Here is a 16,716-nt window from a genome sequence, read left to right on the forward strand (position 1 = left end):
GCCCACTCCACATCTTAGGTGCGCCGTGCTATCTCCACACCTACCGCTCCCCCTTCCTTATTCTTTTCCCCTTCACCTTCTCATTTTTCCTCCTCCCCCCACCTTCTGCTCCATGGCAGCGAGCGCACGGGCCTCGTCGGGATGGAGCTGGCTCGGTGGCGGCGGAGAGGCACGGCGGCCGGGTGGCGCGACACGGTGGAGTGCGGCGGGGCCGTGGTGGGAGCGGCGGTGCTGGCGGATCCGAGTGGCGCGTCTTAGCTGCGCCATGCTTTCTCCTTCCCCTTCCCCCTTCATCTTCTTCCTCGCGGATCTGAGCCGGCGCGCGCTACGGCGCGCTCGACGCGGCGGCAACCGGAGCGACGCGGCGGCGGCAGGAAGGCACGCGGGGGGAGGTCCGCCGCCGCTCCGATAGGGTTTAATTTTTTAATTTTTTCGTTTTTTTCTTTTTTCTTTTTTTTATTCAAAACATTTTTTATCTGAGTTTTTTATTTTCTGAATGTAAAATTTTTTCTTGAGATTTTTTAATTTTTTTATGTAATTTTTTTTCTGTTGAATTTATTTTAATTTATTTCGTACAATTTTTTTTTAATTTTTTTCTCTTGAAGATTCCCTCTTCCCTAATTTTATCTTGAAAAATTTTTCTACTCTCCAATTTTTTTCTTGATTTTTTCCTTGAAAAAACTTTCTGCTGTCTATTTTTAATTTGCTGCTGCTCCAAAATTTTTCTTGAATTTTTTTCTAAATTTTTTCGCCAATAAAAAACTTACTATAAATGGAAAAAAACACTGTCGGAAAGTCGACCGTACGGAGAGGCTCCGTACGGTCGACCGCAAATTAGCGTGGCCCCGCCACGCTGCCGTTTGTACACCCAAGTAAGGTAGCGATTCTGCAATGTGTTACTTTGCGTCTCCAGCGGATATGCTCCGCTCAGTGCTAATAGAACTGCATCTATACCATACGTTAAGGCAGCATCCGGGAGAGTCCATGGAGACATCAAGGAACTGTCTCTGCTGTTTATGTTGCCGCCCTTGCTCGAGCAGCTGCTCTCTGGTAGATGTCTTCGTATTGGGAGGCTGAAGTGTCCCAGCTGAAATCTATATTCATGTCTTTCTGTACCAACTGTTTCCAGACTTCAGGTTTCCTATGGTAGTAGTTGAAAGCTCTTTCCAATGCACTATCAAAGCCCTATTGGGATGAACACCTCACGTTAGCTGTCTGTAGCCACCAAAATATCATATATTCCAATACGTTAGCTCAGGAAGTACACAGATACGGCAATCACATGCTCATCAGCCTTCAAAAAGGTGAAGCCATTTCGCAGTTCCATGGGTATCGTTTCATCGTCGAAATCGAAGACACTAAAATTACAAAGCAAATTAGAGCAGCATTATCAATGCATCTTTGAAGGTGCCAACAGTGTTGTAGGGATTGATGGCTCAAGATTTACCTGTCATTCAGGCCACCAGTTCTCCGAACAACTGGCACAGAACCATATCGCATAGCTATCATCTATGGAAGAAAAACAGGTCAGAATTGCACACCAGAAGACAAGCACATTTAACTATCAAGCAGAAGTGAACATGAATTTTATGCAGAAATAAAAGCATGTGTCTTTTGAGAGAAAAAAGATAGTAAAAAGTCCAAATTACTCCCCTTAAGTATGGCCAAAGTCCGGATATTTGGTTCAATTTACCTCCCAATAGATTTGTCTTTTTTATTTCTCCATGTACCAGCAGAATCTTAATTTAAGACTTAGCAGAATTGTAGTGGGCAATGTATGTCAAAAAATATATTATGAATTTTCCATCATTATTTTTTCTATAGTTTTGTATCAAAGGGTTAATTTATTATTAAATATTGCACCCTATCAAAATAATGATGAAAAATTCTTGACATATTTTTCTAAAATGTGCTATGATGTCCATTATCATCCTGCAAATTTTTAACTCAAGACTTCGCTTGTGCATGGATAAATAAAAAACATAAAGTTAAATAAGGGTTAAATTGAACTAAATGACATAGTTTAGGGGGGTAAATTGAACTAAGAAATATTTTAGGGGGTTATCCAGACTTTCACGATACTTGAATGGATTAATTTGGACATTTTCGAAAAAGATATAAGGCATGAGTTATATAGTTTACTTATAAAAGATGCCAGATGATGAAGATGGTAAAGGACGTTTGTCAGTAAATGCTATATAGGAAGTTCTTGTAGTTTCCTGTATATATACTAGTACATACCATTAAATTAAATATGAAGAAACCATACCTGAGTGAGACCACATGGCTCAAACATAGAAGGAACAATGAACATGTCTGATGCTGCAAAAATCATATGCGATAGGGCATCATCATACTTCAAAAGTAGCCTGATATTGCTACTGTTCTGAAATTGGTCTGCAATACCCTCGAACTCCCTCTGTGAAAGAAATGACCAATGTATTGTGTTATGATTGTGAGAAAACAGCTGTTCAATAGAGAGCCGAAAAGCATGGTATTTTGAACAATTAATGTGTGCTTCTTCATAATTAATAAATTATACATGAGGAGCTAAAGTCTGTTTTCCTTTTCTTTCAAGGTTCAAGTATGGCCAAATGTAATAAATACTCCACCAAGGAAACACACCTGAATGTTTGGTACGGGACTAGAACCTAGGAGAACGAACTGTCCACCTAACTCAGCTGTTTTATATATTGCATGCCTAATGAGATGTACACCCTTTTGAGGAACAAGCCTTGTAATGCAACCGACCTGCTTGAGGAAACTTCAGTTCTCTAGTAAATCTTGAAGAGAGGAATATGCTCAAATCAAGTACAGAGTCAGCCTATACATACAAAGATTTACGATGGCTTTGAGGATAAAAAACATACGAGTGGTTGGGAAGCATTTGCAGAAGACATCTTGAGCTGCTTCCTGAGAGCTGCTTTATTTGCTGATTTTCCATATAGATCATTAGCACTGTATTGGATCTTGAGAAACCTATCTGTAGAAGGATTCCATGTATCTGTGTTGATGCCATTAAGTATTCCAACAAATTTCTTGGAATGCATTTTAAGTGTATCTTGGAGCCCACGCCCACCCTGAGCAATGGAGCAACTTTGTCAGTAACAAAACACTGAGACAGGATAAAATCATGATTCTAAAACCTAATTATGGCAAATAGTAACACCACAACCAGTTCAACCCTTATCTAAGGACTAAGTAATGTATTTGAATTAGAAAATTTCAAGCATCCATCCTCTTTATACAATTCCTAGGGATGCAAGTGGTGGCCCTAATAGTTAGTCTTGGGGTCAGTTCGTTAGTTCACTTGTATCCCATTTCCTTTGCTTTGAAATCCGTGTAGTTCAATAAAATGTTTTTTTTGTAGAATCAAAACTTGCATCCCTAGCAACTCCCATGCGATGATCTACTTTTGTCCATGGAGAAATATTGAGAAGAAAACATTGCACTGTTAGACAAAGATCCATAACTTACATTCAACAGGTTTGCTTTGGATTGTTCAATAATGTCTCATTTACAAACTCGAAATCCTTATAATAATATACTTTTTGGCCTTAAACCTCAATAATGGACGACTACTGTTCAAACAATGAATTATAGAAGAACTAACTTGGTGCCCCTACAACTACGGAAATTGGCCTCCCTTCATATCAATAACCTTGAAACGCGACAAATGTCGATAATATACATGAATAAATCTTTGATCCTTTGAGGAATCTTTATAGAATTTTGTTTCTTTAGTTTTTTATGCTTTTTATACTATTGAAAGTAATAGGGTTGGGGAAAATAGTGGTACCAGAATGTTTGTTATACAACACTGGACCCGAAGGTAAGAAGAAATATTACCTCTGAGTGCACCTCTTGAGCATATGTTGGTGATACAGTTGTGACAATGTTGGAATACACAATTGCACCCTGAACATCAGAAGCGCATAGAATCATTATTAGTGTACCATAAAGCTAAAACTCTAGTTTTTTAGATTAAGTAAAACTCTAGTTTCAACTCTTCTGCACATTTTCCATTAGGTCGATACCTTGACAACATTTATTCTGCCATGTGAATTATCCCGCATTCTGTCTGGTCTATCCAGGTGCTCAACATCAAGGCCACAGTATGCTAAATCCTGAGCTGGAGCCGTTCCTTGATATTCAAAATTGTGACAGGTAAAACAAATTCTAGCTGAGCTGAAGCCCAGATTTGCATATACATCCCAATAAAGAGGTGCCTGGAGATTGCAATGTAACAAAAAGAATAAATTGCCTTCAACCTAGTAAATCACATAAGGAAAACATGATATTTTACATAATCTTTAAATCTTACAACAAATGCAGTCTGCCAGTCATGACAGTGAATTATGCCAACTTTCTTCCCAGATTGGTAAAGCAATTCCAGTGCCACACGGCTAAAGTAGGAAAAACGTTTGAAGTCATCATGCTCCCCATAGTATTGTGCCCTCCAAAAGAACTTGCCTGGATGCTGCGGCTCAATAAAGTAGACAGGAAGTCCTGCATTTGCTAAATTTGGTTAGGCCTCTGTATATTTAGTATAAAACAACAGTAGAACTGAGTGTTGACTGGAACCTTCAACAGTCCCGGTCCATATTTTGTTGGCAAACATATTTCCCTCAAAGTAGGACTGCACCACAACATCTAGAACCTGCACAATCACTAAACAGCAATCTTAAAAACAAACAAAAGATGCAACTAAATCCATAATACGAGTTGAGAAACCAAATACATACCTTAAGATTATTGATTTGGTTATGCTGCATGCAGTCATATTTGGGAAGAATTATCTCTACTAGGTTCCCCTTTTTCTGAAGTGCCTTCCCAAGACCAGAGATCACATCTGCCAGACCACCAACCTACACAATAATGCGCACAAGAAAGCTAAAAGATGACCAACTGGATCGGAAATTAACTAGTGTATGCACCACATAATACTTTAAAATAATTAATGAACCATCATATTGGTGGTTTGATATAAGGAACCAGCATAATATATATGTATTTTATACTCTGGTACATGGATTGGATATCAATACAATTTAACTAAGCTATAGATTATTTTTAAAGCTTCAGCCAATTTAGTAGTGAACCAACATCAAGACTTTGTCTTTGCAGGTTTAGGTACACTTTCAATTGTATTGAATTTGTTGCCCTCTCCAATCAATCCTTAAGATTCTCAAAATCTGGAAAATACTTGAGTAGAAGAACACTACTGATGAATGAGTTGGAGAATACTATTGGCTGCCTCCCTCGCAAGTCAAAACACACATGCCCCCTATTAGAACTTACTCCAGTTCGAGTCCCAAAAAAAAAAATACTTACTCCAGTTCAAATAGAGCACGAGAAAAAGTGCTACCAACAGGACTGCTAGATTCTGTTTTGCACCTAGTTTTATGCAGCATATTAAACAGATTAAATCACACATGCTTGAAGAAAGAAAAACTGAATCAGTAACAAAGATCACCTTTGCAACAGGAGCCATCTCTGCTGCTATGTGGACAATGTGCAAACCAGAACTGCATTCAATAATAAAATATTTGATCATACCAAATATACAAATAAATATTTTCTGAAGCATAGGTTGTTGTATAAACAAGGTTCTTCCTCTTATTGGCAAAGGAGAAAGTGGTACCTGGTTCCTGTTAGTGCCATCTTTAGAAAACTATCTATCAGTTCCCTCTCTGCCATTCCTCCAGATGACAAGTATGCTTCCCGAAGGCGATTATCTCTTTTCCAAGCCATTTCTCTTAATATATTTGCATCATTGTTGGATATTTTCTTCTCAAGTGACCACCCATCAATCAGAAGAGAGATCCTACTCCAGAACTCTGATGGCATGCCTTCTGCATAATGCTCCATTGACTTCTTCTTACTTTCCTTTATTAGTTTACTGAGAGTAACATGAAACTCCACTATTGAGTGTTCATAAGTTCAATTTGAGAATGCATTTCACGATTACAAGCTTGGAAGCGTTCTTCTATTGATTTTACCCTTTTCTTCAAAAGATCAACCAAATAAAGACAGAACTCTGATATGTTTGTTGCTCCCAATGATGCCTCTAGTTTGTCAATCTTATCTTGGAAGTCGTGATAGCCATCTAGTATCAGAGCAGCATGCTCAACTTGGTTTGCTGTGGACTCAAGCAATTCTTCCAAATTTTCTACTTTCTCCCACCAGGCATCATGTTGCATAGGACCAAGTTTCAACATATCAGACTGGGCAGCTATGAAGGCACACTCCAGCTCCACGGGCATCAGTGGCCTGGCACCGCACTGGGCTTGGCACGGCCCAGGCACGAGCACGAATGATTCCGGGCCGGACCGTTCTCGGGCCGTGCTTTTCCGGACCGGGCCAGTGCCGGCCCGTCGGGCCTGGCCCGTTTGGCCAAACTATAAATCAGACAAGTTGCATCGATCACTTCGGGCTCTCAGTCTCCACTTGTCCCGTGCTCGGCATATATGCACCCTCATCCGCGCCGGTCGGCCTCCGCGCAAGCGAGCACGCACGTGGTCCCGCGTTCCTCGGCTCGTTCGCCCACCACCGGTCCCGTGTCCCGCGAGGCCGCAGCCCGACCCACCCCTCCGCAGGGCCCAGCGATGCCGGCCGGCCAGCCGCACGCGCACGAGGCCGGCGGCGGCGGGGGCGGGGGCGGCGCCGCGAACCACTCCAACCACCACCCGGCGGCCCACTCGCCGCCGCCGCCCGCGCTCCCCGCAGAGGTGGTGCCGGCGTACCCGCCCCCCGAGTCGGAGGACGACGAGACCTGGGTCTGGACCCAGATCAAGGCGGAGGCCCGCCGCGACGCGGACGCGGAGCCGGCGCTCGCCTCGTTCCTCTACGCCACCGTGCTGACCCACCCGTCCCTGCCGCGCTCCCTCTCCTTCCACCTCGCCAACAAGCTCTGCTCCTCCACCCTCCTCTCCACGCTCCTCTACGACCTCTTCCTCGCCACCCTCGCCGCGCACCCCTCCCTCCGCGCCGCCGTCGTCGCCGACCTCCTCGCCGCCCGCTCCCGCGACCCCGCCTGCGTCGGCTTCTCGCACTGCCTCCTCAACTACAAGGGCTTCCTCGCCATCCAGGCCCACCGCGTCGCGCACGTGCTCTGGGCGCAGCAGCGCCGCCCCCTCGCGCTCGCTCTCCAGTCCCGCGTCGCCGACGTCTTCGCCGTCGACATCCACCCCGCCGCCGTCGTAGGGAAGGGCATCCTCCTCGACCACGCCACCGGCGTCGTCATCGGTGAGACGGCCGTCGTCGGCGACAACGTCTCGATCCTACACCACGTCACCTTGGGTGGGACTGGGAAGGCGGTGGGCGATCGGCACCCCAAGATTGGGGATGGTGTGCTGATTGGCGCAGCGGCGACGATCCTTGGTAACGTCAAAATCGGCTCCGGGGCTAAGATTGGGGCTGGATCCGTGGTGCTCATAGATGTGCCGGCGAGGAGCACGGCGGTGGGGAACCCTGCCAGGTTGATCGGTGGGAAGAAGCCCGAGGGTGAGAAGGATGAGGACATGCCGGGGGAGTCCATGGATCACACATCCTTCATACGGCAATGGTCGGACTACACCATATGAGATCAATTTTCCAAGGTCTATCACTCTTCCTCTGTATCGTTAGTAATGGTGATGTACCAAATAGTGATGTACTCCACTTTGTTGTGTGCTATGGTTTTGTCTGCGATGAACTGTATTGTATAAGCATAGATTTGATGATCAGTCGTTTTGTCAGCTGATTGTGCCATGCTCATATACTGATAAATTGCGATTGATGAATGAATAAATCTGTATGTCCATAGAGGAGTTGGTTGAGTTTTGCCGCTTGCCTTGTGAATCAAGCTCCATGGACAGAGGATATCTCATCTGATGGAGTTTTGTTATTCTATATTATGTTGTTTCTCTGATATGGAAAGATTTCTTGGTTGGTCCATAGTAACTCTACCTGTAATTGTGATATCTGAATGGCATGTACTCACCACTAAGTAGATGCTCAAATAAGGTCGCTGTCTCGGTACTACAGTCATGGCTTGTTGTCGTTGGGTGTCGCACGTTGTTTTCTCAGAGGATTGGATCTTGTGTCTTCCAATGGGCCTAGTTGCTTAAAAATAAGTATAAAACTTACTGGTTCTAGAACTTCCAGGTGTCTGTACCACTCCAATTGTGCCAAGTTGATGCGTCCATTATGCATTATTCTGATATATGAAGAGTATTACTGATTAGCTTAGATTTGCAGTGCCACTGATGCATTATGTTATATTATTGCTGACTGTTGACACCTCACCAAACACTATGTTTTCTCCCATTTGGGATCAATATCAGCAGTCAATCTTACTTTTATCTCTTCATATTTCAACAACTACAGAATCTGGCTGTGTTCACCTGTGCCTTCAAGTCTCAATTAATGTTTTATTTTGTCAGCCCCCAAACTCGTATATATGTGCTACTGTCTATGATATTTGCAGCAGGCCAGCACACTTGATCCTAAAGGTGGAAATCTTCTTCACACCGAGCAGAGCAGATTGCTCTAGGTATGGTCTCACTTCTTAGTAGCACATTGGAAGGAAAATGGAGCTTTTATAATGCTAAACATTTGATTGGTTACATTATATTGTCTTAGCTTGACAAACGTGGCTTAACTTGATTAGGCTACTTTTTTTATAGTGGAAATAGGCTAGACTACTTTGCATAACAAGTTGCCTGATTGTTGTATTCAGCCCATGAACACAAGCGCTCAGGCCCAGAGTTGCCATCAGCTTTGGGATCCTGAGCTGCTGGGCGCATGCAAAAGTCGCAGACTAATGGGCTGCACCTCAATGGCATGACTTCAACCATTATCGGTCAATCTAGAAAGTCAAGGAGCTGGTGGAGCTCACTTAGTGCCAAGATGGGTTCCTCTCCTTTAGAACATTAGTCAAAGAAATGCTGAAATGCACTGGATCTGCATCATTGAATGGCGTAATCAGTTTCATTCCTTCAGTATACTTAATCCTCAGGACAAGTTCATCCTGTGGCTAAGCCCTCCCCTCTAAACGTATAACTGAGGCCATTGGTATTTGGTTGGTCTTCTGCTTTTCTGCACCCTGTGAACCTACCCCACTCCTACGGCTAGTGTATTGAAAGATCCAGCCAAGTACAGATTTATGTAATCAATACTACTTCACTAGAGTAAGCGAAGACCGCAGCGGCACTTAGATTCATTGTGGAGTACTCGAATTGCTCCACACCATCTTCAGACAGGCATTCAGCATTGATCCATATGGCATATCCTTCGGGGACGTTTTTCGAATATCGACCCATATCCTTCGTGGCCGGATAAATGTCTATAAGCAGACCACTGCTGAGGAGAACATGTAAAAGGCCAGAGCAGCTGCTTCTTAGGGCCTGTATCATCGATGAGGAGGCCGAGGGGAGGCATGTCAGAATCCAAGCGACAGCTCAAGAGTCATCCTGAGAGATGAAATGCTGCTACCTTCTTGATGGCTCAAGATACAGAGCAATACAAGACAGGGTCAAAGACAAGGTGAGTCATCTTTGGGCCTAATATAGATTCAATCTGGCTAAGCAAATTCACTTGCAGAAAAAGGTAAGATCTAATATGCTAGCTTCTTTTAGCTCTGCTTATTATATAGTATATTAACCTAAACTGTCGATCCACTTATTTATAGATTTAATCACCAATGTCATTATGAAAAAATCAACATACCTGTCAGTGAACAATAATTATCATGTATAATCTCTATATATTATCCACATATACCATTAATAAAAATGAGTCGAATGATGGGAAAAGAAGACAACATAATTTTATTGAGGCATAATTTTTTGCGGCACCTCAAGGTTACAATTCAAATGATATTATTGTGCAAGGTTTAATAAAATGAAAAAAACACTACTACCGAAAATATTTTACGGGCAGGTAAAACAACATTCATAGGAGCGGGTGTGGTATACAAATAGTTGTTTATAGGAGCGAGAATTCATAGGAGCGATTAATGTACCATCTCTTAAATATGCATTTTCACAGTACTGGAATGAACGAGTTAGGTATGACTTGCTCCTACAAATTAATTTCTAAAAAAATAAAAAATAGGGAAAAAATCAAAAACAACAAAGTAAGAAAGAAAAAATATCCCAGCCAACACCACCGTCGACGAGGCTGAGCGGCGGCGCGTCCCGGGCAGGGCCATGCTGCTACAGCTCAACTGCTCAAGGCCCTGAGGGACGAGACGTTCACCTTGACATCGTCCGGTGCCGAGCCACCCTCGTTGGAGGAGGAAGGCGTCGCGACGGCGAGGATGATGGCGACGACGTGGCCCACCGCGCGTTCGCCTTGTCAAGGTTCAACCTGGCGAAGCGCATCCGCTTCCTCTCCGGTGCTCCATACTTCCAGAGGCCACCGAGTCGGGTGCAAGCCCGGACATGTCATTCCTGGATCTGCAAGCCGGGCATGCTCAGCCACCAGCGGGGAAGTACGAGATACTCCTCACCAAGTCTTGGATTCCGCCCTACTTCAACTACATTTGAGCATGTGAGATCCGTGGTATGTGAGAAATATGTAAGAAATAAACATGATTTCAAGGATATGTAAGTGTACGCATTTGGATTGTTGGAGAGAATCAATATACTCCATCTGTTCCAAATTATAAGTCATTCCAAGAATCTTGGAGAGTCAAACCATCTTAAAGTTTGACTAAAATTATAGAGAGAAATATAAAAATTTATAACATCAAATAGGTGCACTATGAAAATATAGCTAACAAAGAATCTAATGATACTTAATTGGTATCATAAATGTTATTATATTGTCATATAAATTTGGTCAAACTTGAAAAATTTTAACTCTCCAAAATTCTTGGAATGACTTATAAATTAGAACGGAGGGAATATATTTCTGTAGTAGAATCAAAGCATCGCGCCTGTTATCGCGGCGCCGTTTAGGGCAAGAAATCCAGCACCACCATGACCTGCGTATTTTGCGCGGGCTGGAGTTGATGTAATGTTGGTGAGGCTAAAATCATCTCAATGAAATTTGCACGACGTAAGCAGACTTTCAATGTTCTTTGCCGTAGATGTACAATCACTCCAGCATTTACTGCCTTTTCGATGTCATGACCTTGTGCCAGCAAAAGGTAGCTCCATCTTATTTCCTGTAACGACCGAATCGGTAGCTCCCAGTGTCGGCTTAAAAATGAGATGACCCTTTCGAGTTTAGGACCCGAACCAACATTCGCCTGGAAGATTAGAATCGCTTAAAAATCGCATATTATCCTGACAAAAGATTTTAGAAAAATGCATATAAAAAGATATAGCCACAGCTGAAATAAAGCTGGATAACCAGCAAGAAATGACTGCTGTCGAAGGAAGGACACTGATAATCTCTGTTACGTGGATACGCCTGGGAAGTGGCGTATCCGTATCCGACACGTATCAGATATGGATACGCATTGGATACGCCTCGGATACATTTTCAGCCGTATCCCAAAAATATGGATACGTATTGGCTCAGATACGGGTATCCGACACGTATTCGAGAGGGTGGAGCTCGCGGCGGAGAGAAGGAGGAACTGAGGAAGGAGGGCCTCCACGGCCCGCGCGCCCCACCCCGGACAGATCCGCCCGAGCTCGGCACGGCGGAGCTCGAGGTCGGCGAGCTCGACGCCTCCGAGCTCGCGGCGAAGGCGTGCGCGGTCCCTGCGAGGGGGTGCGTCGAGGAGAGGGACCCGCGAGGTGGAGGCGTGCCCAGATTCGCTCCGCCTCCTCCCTCCCTGCTCCAGGGCCGGCAGCCGCGAGCTCCAGGGGGCGGTGGCGAGCGCGGGGTCCGCGAGCTCCAGGGGCGGCGGCGGCGGAGGCCGCAAGCTACAGGAGGGGCGGAGGCGAGGAACGGCGGCGGCCTCGCGTGCGCGGGCTCCCGCCGCGGCCGGCCTCGCGTGCCGGAGAGGGGCTGGCGGGGAGGGGCTGGCGGAGGAGGGACGGGCGGAGAGGAGCTGGCGGAGGAGGGGCGGGCGCTTCTTGCGCCGGCGCAGTGGAGGAGAAAGAGGAGGCGGAGGAGCAGAGAGGAGGTAGGGTTACTTCTTTATTGATTTCACTTCTTCTGTCTTTTTTTTTATGGGAACTTCTTCTGTCTTCAGTGTGGCTCTGCGTCACGTGATGTGGGGACAGGTAGTTCTCCAGAGAGTCCAGATGCACTTATTCTCTCCGGTTGAGTAAGACTCTAACTACTGCAATACTAGTTTCATGTAAATGCTACTCTCATGACTAATGAGTGTGATATTTTATGTAAAAATTATTAATATTAAATTATTCTAGCCGTATCCCCGTATCGGTGTTTTTTGAGGAAATACGTATCCGCGTATCCGATACATATCGTATCCGATACTCATACCGATATCCGAGTAACATAGCTGATAATAGCCTGACAAAATTCTTACAAGCAACTCTGATATACAAAGGGGCCGTTTAGTTCCCAAAAATTTTTGGGGTCATTTGACCACTGAATAGAAACATTAAATATAGATTAATTATAAAACTAATTACACGAATGGACGGAAAATCGCAAGACGAATCTATTAAAACTAATTAATTTGTCATTAGAGGTTGGTTACTGTAGCACAATATTATCTAATCATTGCATAATTAGATTCATTAGATTCGTCTCGCGATTTCACCCGGGCGTTATGGAATGGGTTTTGTCAATTATCTATATTTAATACTCCAAATTGGTAGTCAAACATTGCAAGTGCTGTAGTGCGTGAAAATTTTTGAGAACTAAACGGGCTCAAAGTTGACTGACACAGCAGGGGATAAATATCCAACACCATTATGTCTGATTAGAATTGGCACGGTAATCTGCAGAAAAAACAGGGCTCGACACTGACAACAAAGATGTGTTTTCTGGCAGCAAATTCTGTTTTCTGACACAAAGGTGTGTTTCACTTCCCACCAAGCGACGGGAATTGGAATTTATCTTGAATTGCAGGAGCAACTGGTGGAGCACGGTAACCCCCACCATATCCCGCTCTGAAGCCACCACGGTCCCCACGACCCCTGCCACGACCTCGCCCACCATAGTACCTTTCTCCATCAGCAGGTTTCAAGAACTCATTGATGCTCACAGACTGAAAAAAAAAGAATTTCCACATTAGCAGCAGCTATAATAAATAATAAAGTAGAAAAGGAACATGTAAATCCTGACATTCATTTCAATGCACCAATGAGGAGAAATAGCTATAGCAGTTGTAACCACTGGACAGATGACCAGTAAATGAACCCAAGAGAGCAGATAATACTGATGGGTTCATGCTTCATGGAGTTCATAAAGAACTTCCACATTAGCAGCAGATATAGAGTAGAAAAGGAACGTGTAAATCCTGACATTCATTTCAATGCACCAATGAGGAGAAATAGCTATAGCAGTTGTAACCACTGAACAGAGGACGAGTAAATGAACCCAAGAGCGCAGATAATTCTGGTGTGTTCATGCTTCATGGAGTTCATAAGGGGCCCAAAATAGGCTGTGCCACAATAAATTGCTATTTTCAATTTCACCAGAATGGAAATCAAACTCTTTTAGTATTTTTAAGCGCTTGATAAGAGGAAATATGGAAGCGGAGGATGATGCAAGACCTTCTTAGCACGCTCATCACGTTCAGCATTTTCTTTCTTCTTCAGAGCATCCTTATCAGAACCCTACAGAACAAATAGTTAATCAGTAGGCTCAGACACCTCCATCAGGTTATAAAAGCATGAAAATATTAATAGGCATAATGTAAAATTACCAGTTTTACGAAAATTTCATCATTTCCTTTCTTGGTGGAAAGCGGCTGCATGGACTGCAGGTCCTTATCAACTTCAACCTTCCTCTCTTCAGTCTTTAGGGCAAGAAGCGCCTTCCGCTTTTCCTCCCTTATTTTCTCAAACTCCTCCAGGGTCATCTCCTGCATAATCGAGTATTCAAACAGACGATCATCAACATGCAAACATATATCAGGAAACAAAAGATCTTCATTATGGGGAACAGAAGTAATGATCACCCAGCTTAAAACTGCCCCTGGATGAGAAACAATGGAGATGGAAATATAAAAAATTGAAAGTTTCAAGTTGGATATTGCAACTGTAGCTATTGCTAATTACGTGTTGATGCTTAAGGTAGATTCACGAACCATATCAGTATTGCAATCAAGCATTAAAATGGGTATTCCATAGGATAGGTAGTACATTGCTGATGAAAGAGAAACAAAGGAAACAGACCTCAAAGTTTCCAAGAAAACTTTTGTCTGTCTATTACACTCTCCTCTATTGGTTCCATGAAAATATGCACATCATAAAGTCATAGCAACTCTATAGATACCAAACAAATAGATTGTATATGCCTGCATTTGGTGCATGATTATTGTAGATCATTCCGTTCCTGAACAAACATTAAAAGATCCCACTGATTGACAAAAAAATAACAGTGATTTGAAATGACAAATAACTAAGGCAAGATCCACAAGTTAACTGCAGACCAATTCAATATGCAAGCAAATAACATAGGACCAAGACAAACAAATAACAACCAAACATAAAGTTAACAGCAAAGTAATAACCTTTTGTCGATAATCTGAAAGCAGGAACAAGATGTTAACAAATCACACTTATTGTGAGGCTGAGATGGGCAGCTGAGACATTGCGATTTTGCCTCCAAAATGAACTATAAACAATACAACTCCAACAAAAAAGTATACCTTATCCTCTTCCTTCTCTTCTTCCTCATTTGTGTCCTTGTTATCTTTGTTCTCCTCTGCCTGTGGAGCATCCTCCAGTGCACCCTGCTTCTCTGGAACAGGGGCCTTCTCATCCAGCTTCAGGCCTTCCTCAGTTTCCCTGGTCATCCAAACATTGCTTGTTAACTCAGTTGACTAATGTGGTCCTCAACAGATTACAGCAAAACACAGCTATCTTACTGGGCGATAATTTCATCAGTGGTAGTTCCCCAGTTCCCACGGCCTGCACCCTCGCGCTTCATTTCAAACCCACGGCCAGTACCGCTATGGCGCTCATAGGTCCTCCGGTATGGCCTCTCAGAGTCATCACCAAACTCACCATCACGGTACCCACCCCACCGGCCACCTCCACCTCCCCGGTAGGGTGGCCGAGGACCTCTGTCTTGGGCATCTTCTTCACCTCCAGCCCTGGCACCACCTCCCGCACCATATCCTCCCTGAAACCCATTAGCATCTTCGCTGCCATTCTCACGGTTCTGTCCATACCCTCGCCCGCCTCTGCCACGGCCGCGTTCTCCACGCCCGTATCGTCCACGAGAGGGAGCACCACCACTGCGAGACTCCCTCACTGAAACATGTATATAACATAAGCACTCCATACCCACAAAAAAACATCTTTATGGCAGAAACTACTAAAAACGTGACTATCTGTTTCAAACATCACAGATATTATTTCTCAGGACAACATCAAAACAACGTTCTGTATGCTAATCAACAGGATATCCTAAAATTGTACCCAAAAAACAACATTTTTTTATAATCCAACCTTCAAAATGGGGGGCAAAACCTATCTTAAACCCCAGATCCAAACACCACGCAACCGAACACCGAACTCACCGGCCTGGGCTGGGGGAGCAAGCTTGGTTGGCAACTTGGCGGGGGCTGGCTGCGCGCCCTTTCCTGTGGCCGCAGCCGCCGCCGCCGCCGCCTGCTTCTTCAACTCGGCCTTCTGCTTCGCTGCCGCAGCAGCGGCCAGCAGCTGCGTGGGATCGTCGTTGTCGTCGGCGCCCAGGATGTCAAAGGGATTGATGGTCGCCATGGAGACGGCGGGAAAGGTCACCCCCTACAGCCGCGTTCTTGTATGTGGGGACTGGGGAACTGACCCTTCTGGCTACAACATCCGCCTGCCGGACCGCATCGCCATCGCTCTGCCGAGGTCGAGGGGCGGGGGGGGGGGGGGGGGCTACGGTCTCGGGCTCTCGGCGGCGGCGGCGGCGATAGGGTGTGGAGACGAAGCGGGGGCTCGATTGGGCGAAGAAGTGTGCGAGGAGGTGCCAACCCTAGCCGCATTTCTAGTCCCACTCCTACCGGCTCCGCTCGAACCCATATCCTTTCGCCATCGACCTGGTGCAGGAAATGACCTCTCTACCCTCGCGCTGATGAGGGGGTGCGCGGAGGCAGCTGGGGCGCCTAGCGGTGCCAGTGGTGGGCAGTTGCGGGAATTCGCGGGTTCGTTGGGCCCGCGGGATTGATGCTGCGCTAGTGGGCTGGGGGCGGCAGTGGGTCGGGGCCGTGAGATTTCAATTGAGCGGCTGAGATCGTTCCTCCTTGTGCAGAACGGGGGGCAGGGCCTGTCGGTGTCGAAGGATTCTCCGCGGCCGTGCTCCGTGGCGAGGTTTTTATGGTGCGTCCAGGGTTTAACCTTCGATTAAACGGCTACACGTAGTCACGTCCGCTTATGCAACCTATCCAATTCTAGCATATATACATAGAACAGCACTGGGTCTTCCGTAAGAAATTATTTGCTTTTTTCACACGATGATATAAAAGGATAATCACAATGGTTATAAACAAGTTTATATTTTACCGTAAATTGCGAATTCATGACCTCCGCCCTAATTGTTTGCAGAAATCAAGTCGATCAAAATTTTAAGACCCATTATCAGAAATTATGCCCGAAAGGATGATAAGGATCCACGTGTGGATTTTATTAGAATACAAGGCCA

At 44.8% G+C, this 16,716-nt stretch overlaps 3 protein-coding genes across 3 annotated transcripts; 1 reads left to right on the top strand and 2 right to left on the bottom strand.

The window, feature by feature from the left end:
* Positions 1–743: 743 nt before the first annotated feature.
* On the bottom strand, positions 744–6,266 carry LOC120700669 (probable starch synthase 4, chloroplastic/amyloplastic). The gene is given in 14 exon segments (XM_039984916.1): positions 744–1,185; positions 1,283–1,358; positions 1,448–1,509; positions 2,270–2,419; positions 2,626–2,751; positions 2,871–3,080; positions 3,850–3,918; positions 4,038–4,229; positions 4,325–4,509; positions 4,585–4,660; positions 4,746–4,868; positions 5,477–5,528; positions 5,645–5,942; positions 5,945–6,266. Coding segments are annotated over 14 exon segments (2,112 nt in total). The 3' UTR covers positions 744–1,014.
* A 182-nt stretch (positions 6,267–6,448) lies between these two features.
* Positions 6,449–7,824, top strand: LOC120698022 (probable serine acetyltransferase 5). Its single transcript, XM_039981467.1, has one exon. The coding sequence runs from the start codon at positions 6,471–6,473 to the stop codon at positions 7,584–7,586; it is 1,116 nt and encodes a 371-aa protein (XP_039837401.1). The 5' UTR covers positions 6,449–6,470; the 3' UTR covers positions 7,587–7,824.
* A 4,929-nt stretch (positions 7,825–12,753) lies between these two features.
* LOC120698021 (RGG repeats nuclear RNA binding protein A-like) lies at positions 12,754–16,065 on the bottom strand. Its single transcript, XM_039981466.1, has 6 exons — positions 15,608–16,065; positions 14,951–15,338; positions 14,732–14,870; positions 13,784–13,942; positions 13,632–13,694; positions 12,754–13,123 (listed from the first exon to the last, which is right to left on the bottom strand). The coding sequence occupies exons 1-6, from the start codon at positions 15,807–15,809 to the stop codon at positions 12,938–12,940; spliced, it is 1,137 nt and encodes a 378-aa protein (XP_039837400.1). The 5' UTR covers positions 15,810–16,065; the 3' UTR covers positions 12,754–12,937.
* Between the last annotated feature and the right edge of the window lie 651 nt (positions 16,066–16,716).

The sequence above is a fragment of the Panicum virgatum genome, chromosome 3K (assembly GCF_016808335.1).
Source record: "Panicum virgatum strain AP13 chromosome 3K, P.virgatum_v5, whole genome shotgun sequence".
In the NCBI taxonomy this organism is placed as follows: Eukaryota; Viridiplantae; Streptophyta; class Magnoliopsida; order Poales; family Poaceae; genus Panicum; species Panicum virgatum.

Excerpts from the sequence above, each read along its gene's own strand:
- LOC120698022 (XM_039981467.1), top strand. The coding sequence starts at position 6,471 with ATGCACCCTCATCCGCGCCGGTCGGCCTCCGCGCAAGCGAGCACGCAC.
- LOC120698021 (XM_039981466.1), bottom strand. The coding sequence starts at position 15,809 with ATGGCGACCATCAATCCCTTTGACATCCTGGGCGCCGACGACAACGAC. Across the intron at positions 15,339-15,607 it reads TGCTCCCCCAGCCCAGGCCG|TGAGGGAGTCTCGCAGTGGT; the intron begins GTGAGTTCGGTG and ends TACATGTTTCAG. Across the intron at positions 13,943-14,731 it reads AAGAGAAGGAAGAGGATAAG|GAGATGACCCTGGAGGAGTT; the intron begins GTATACTTTTTT and ends TCGATTATGCAG.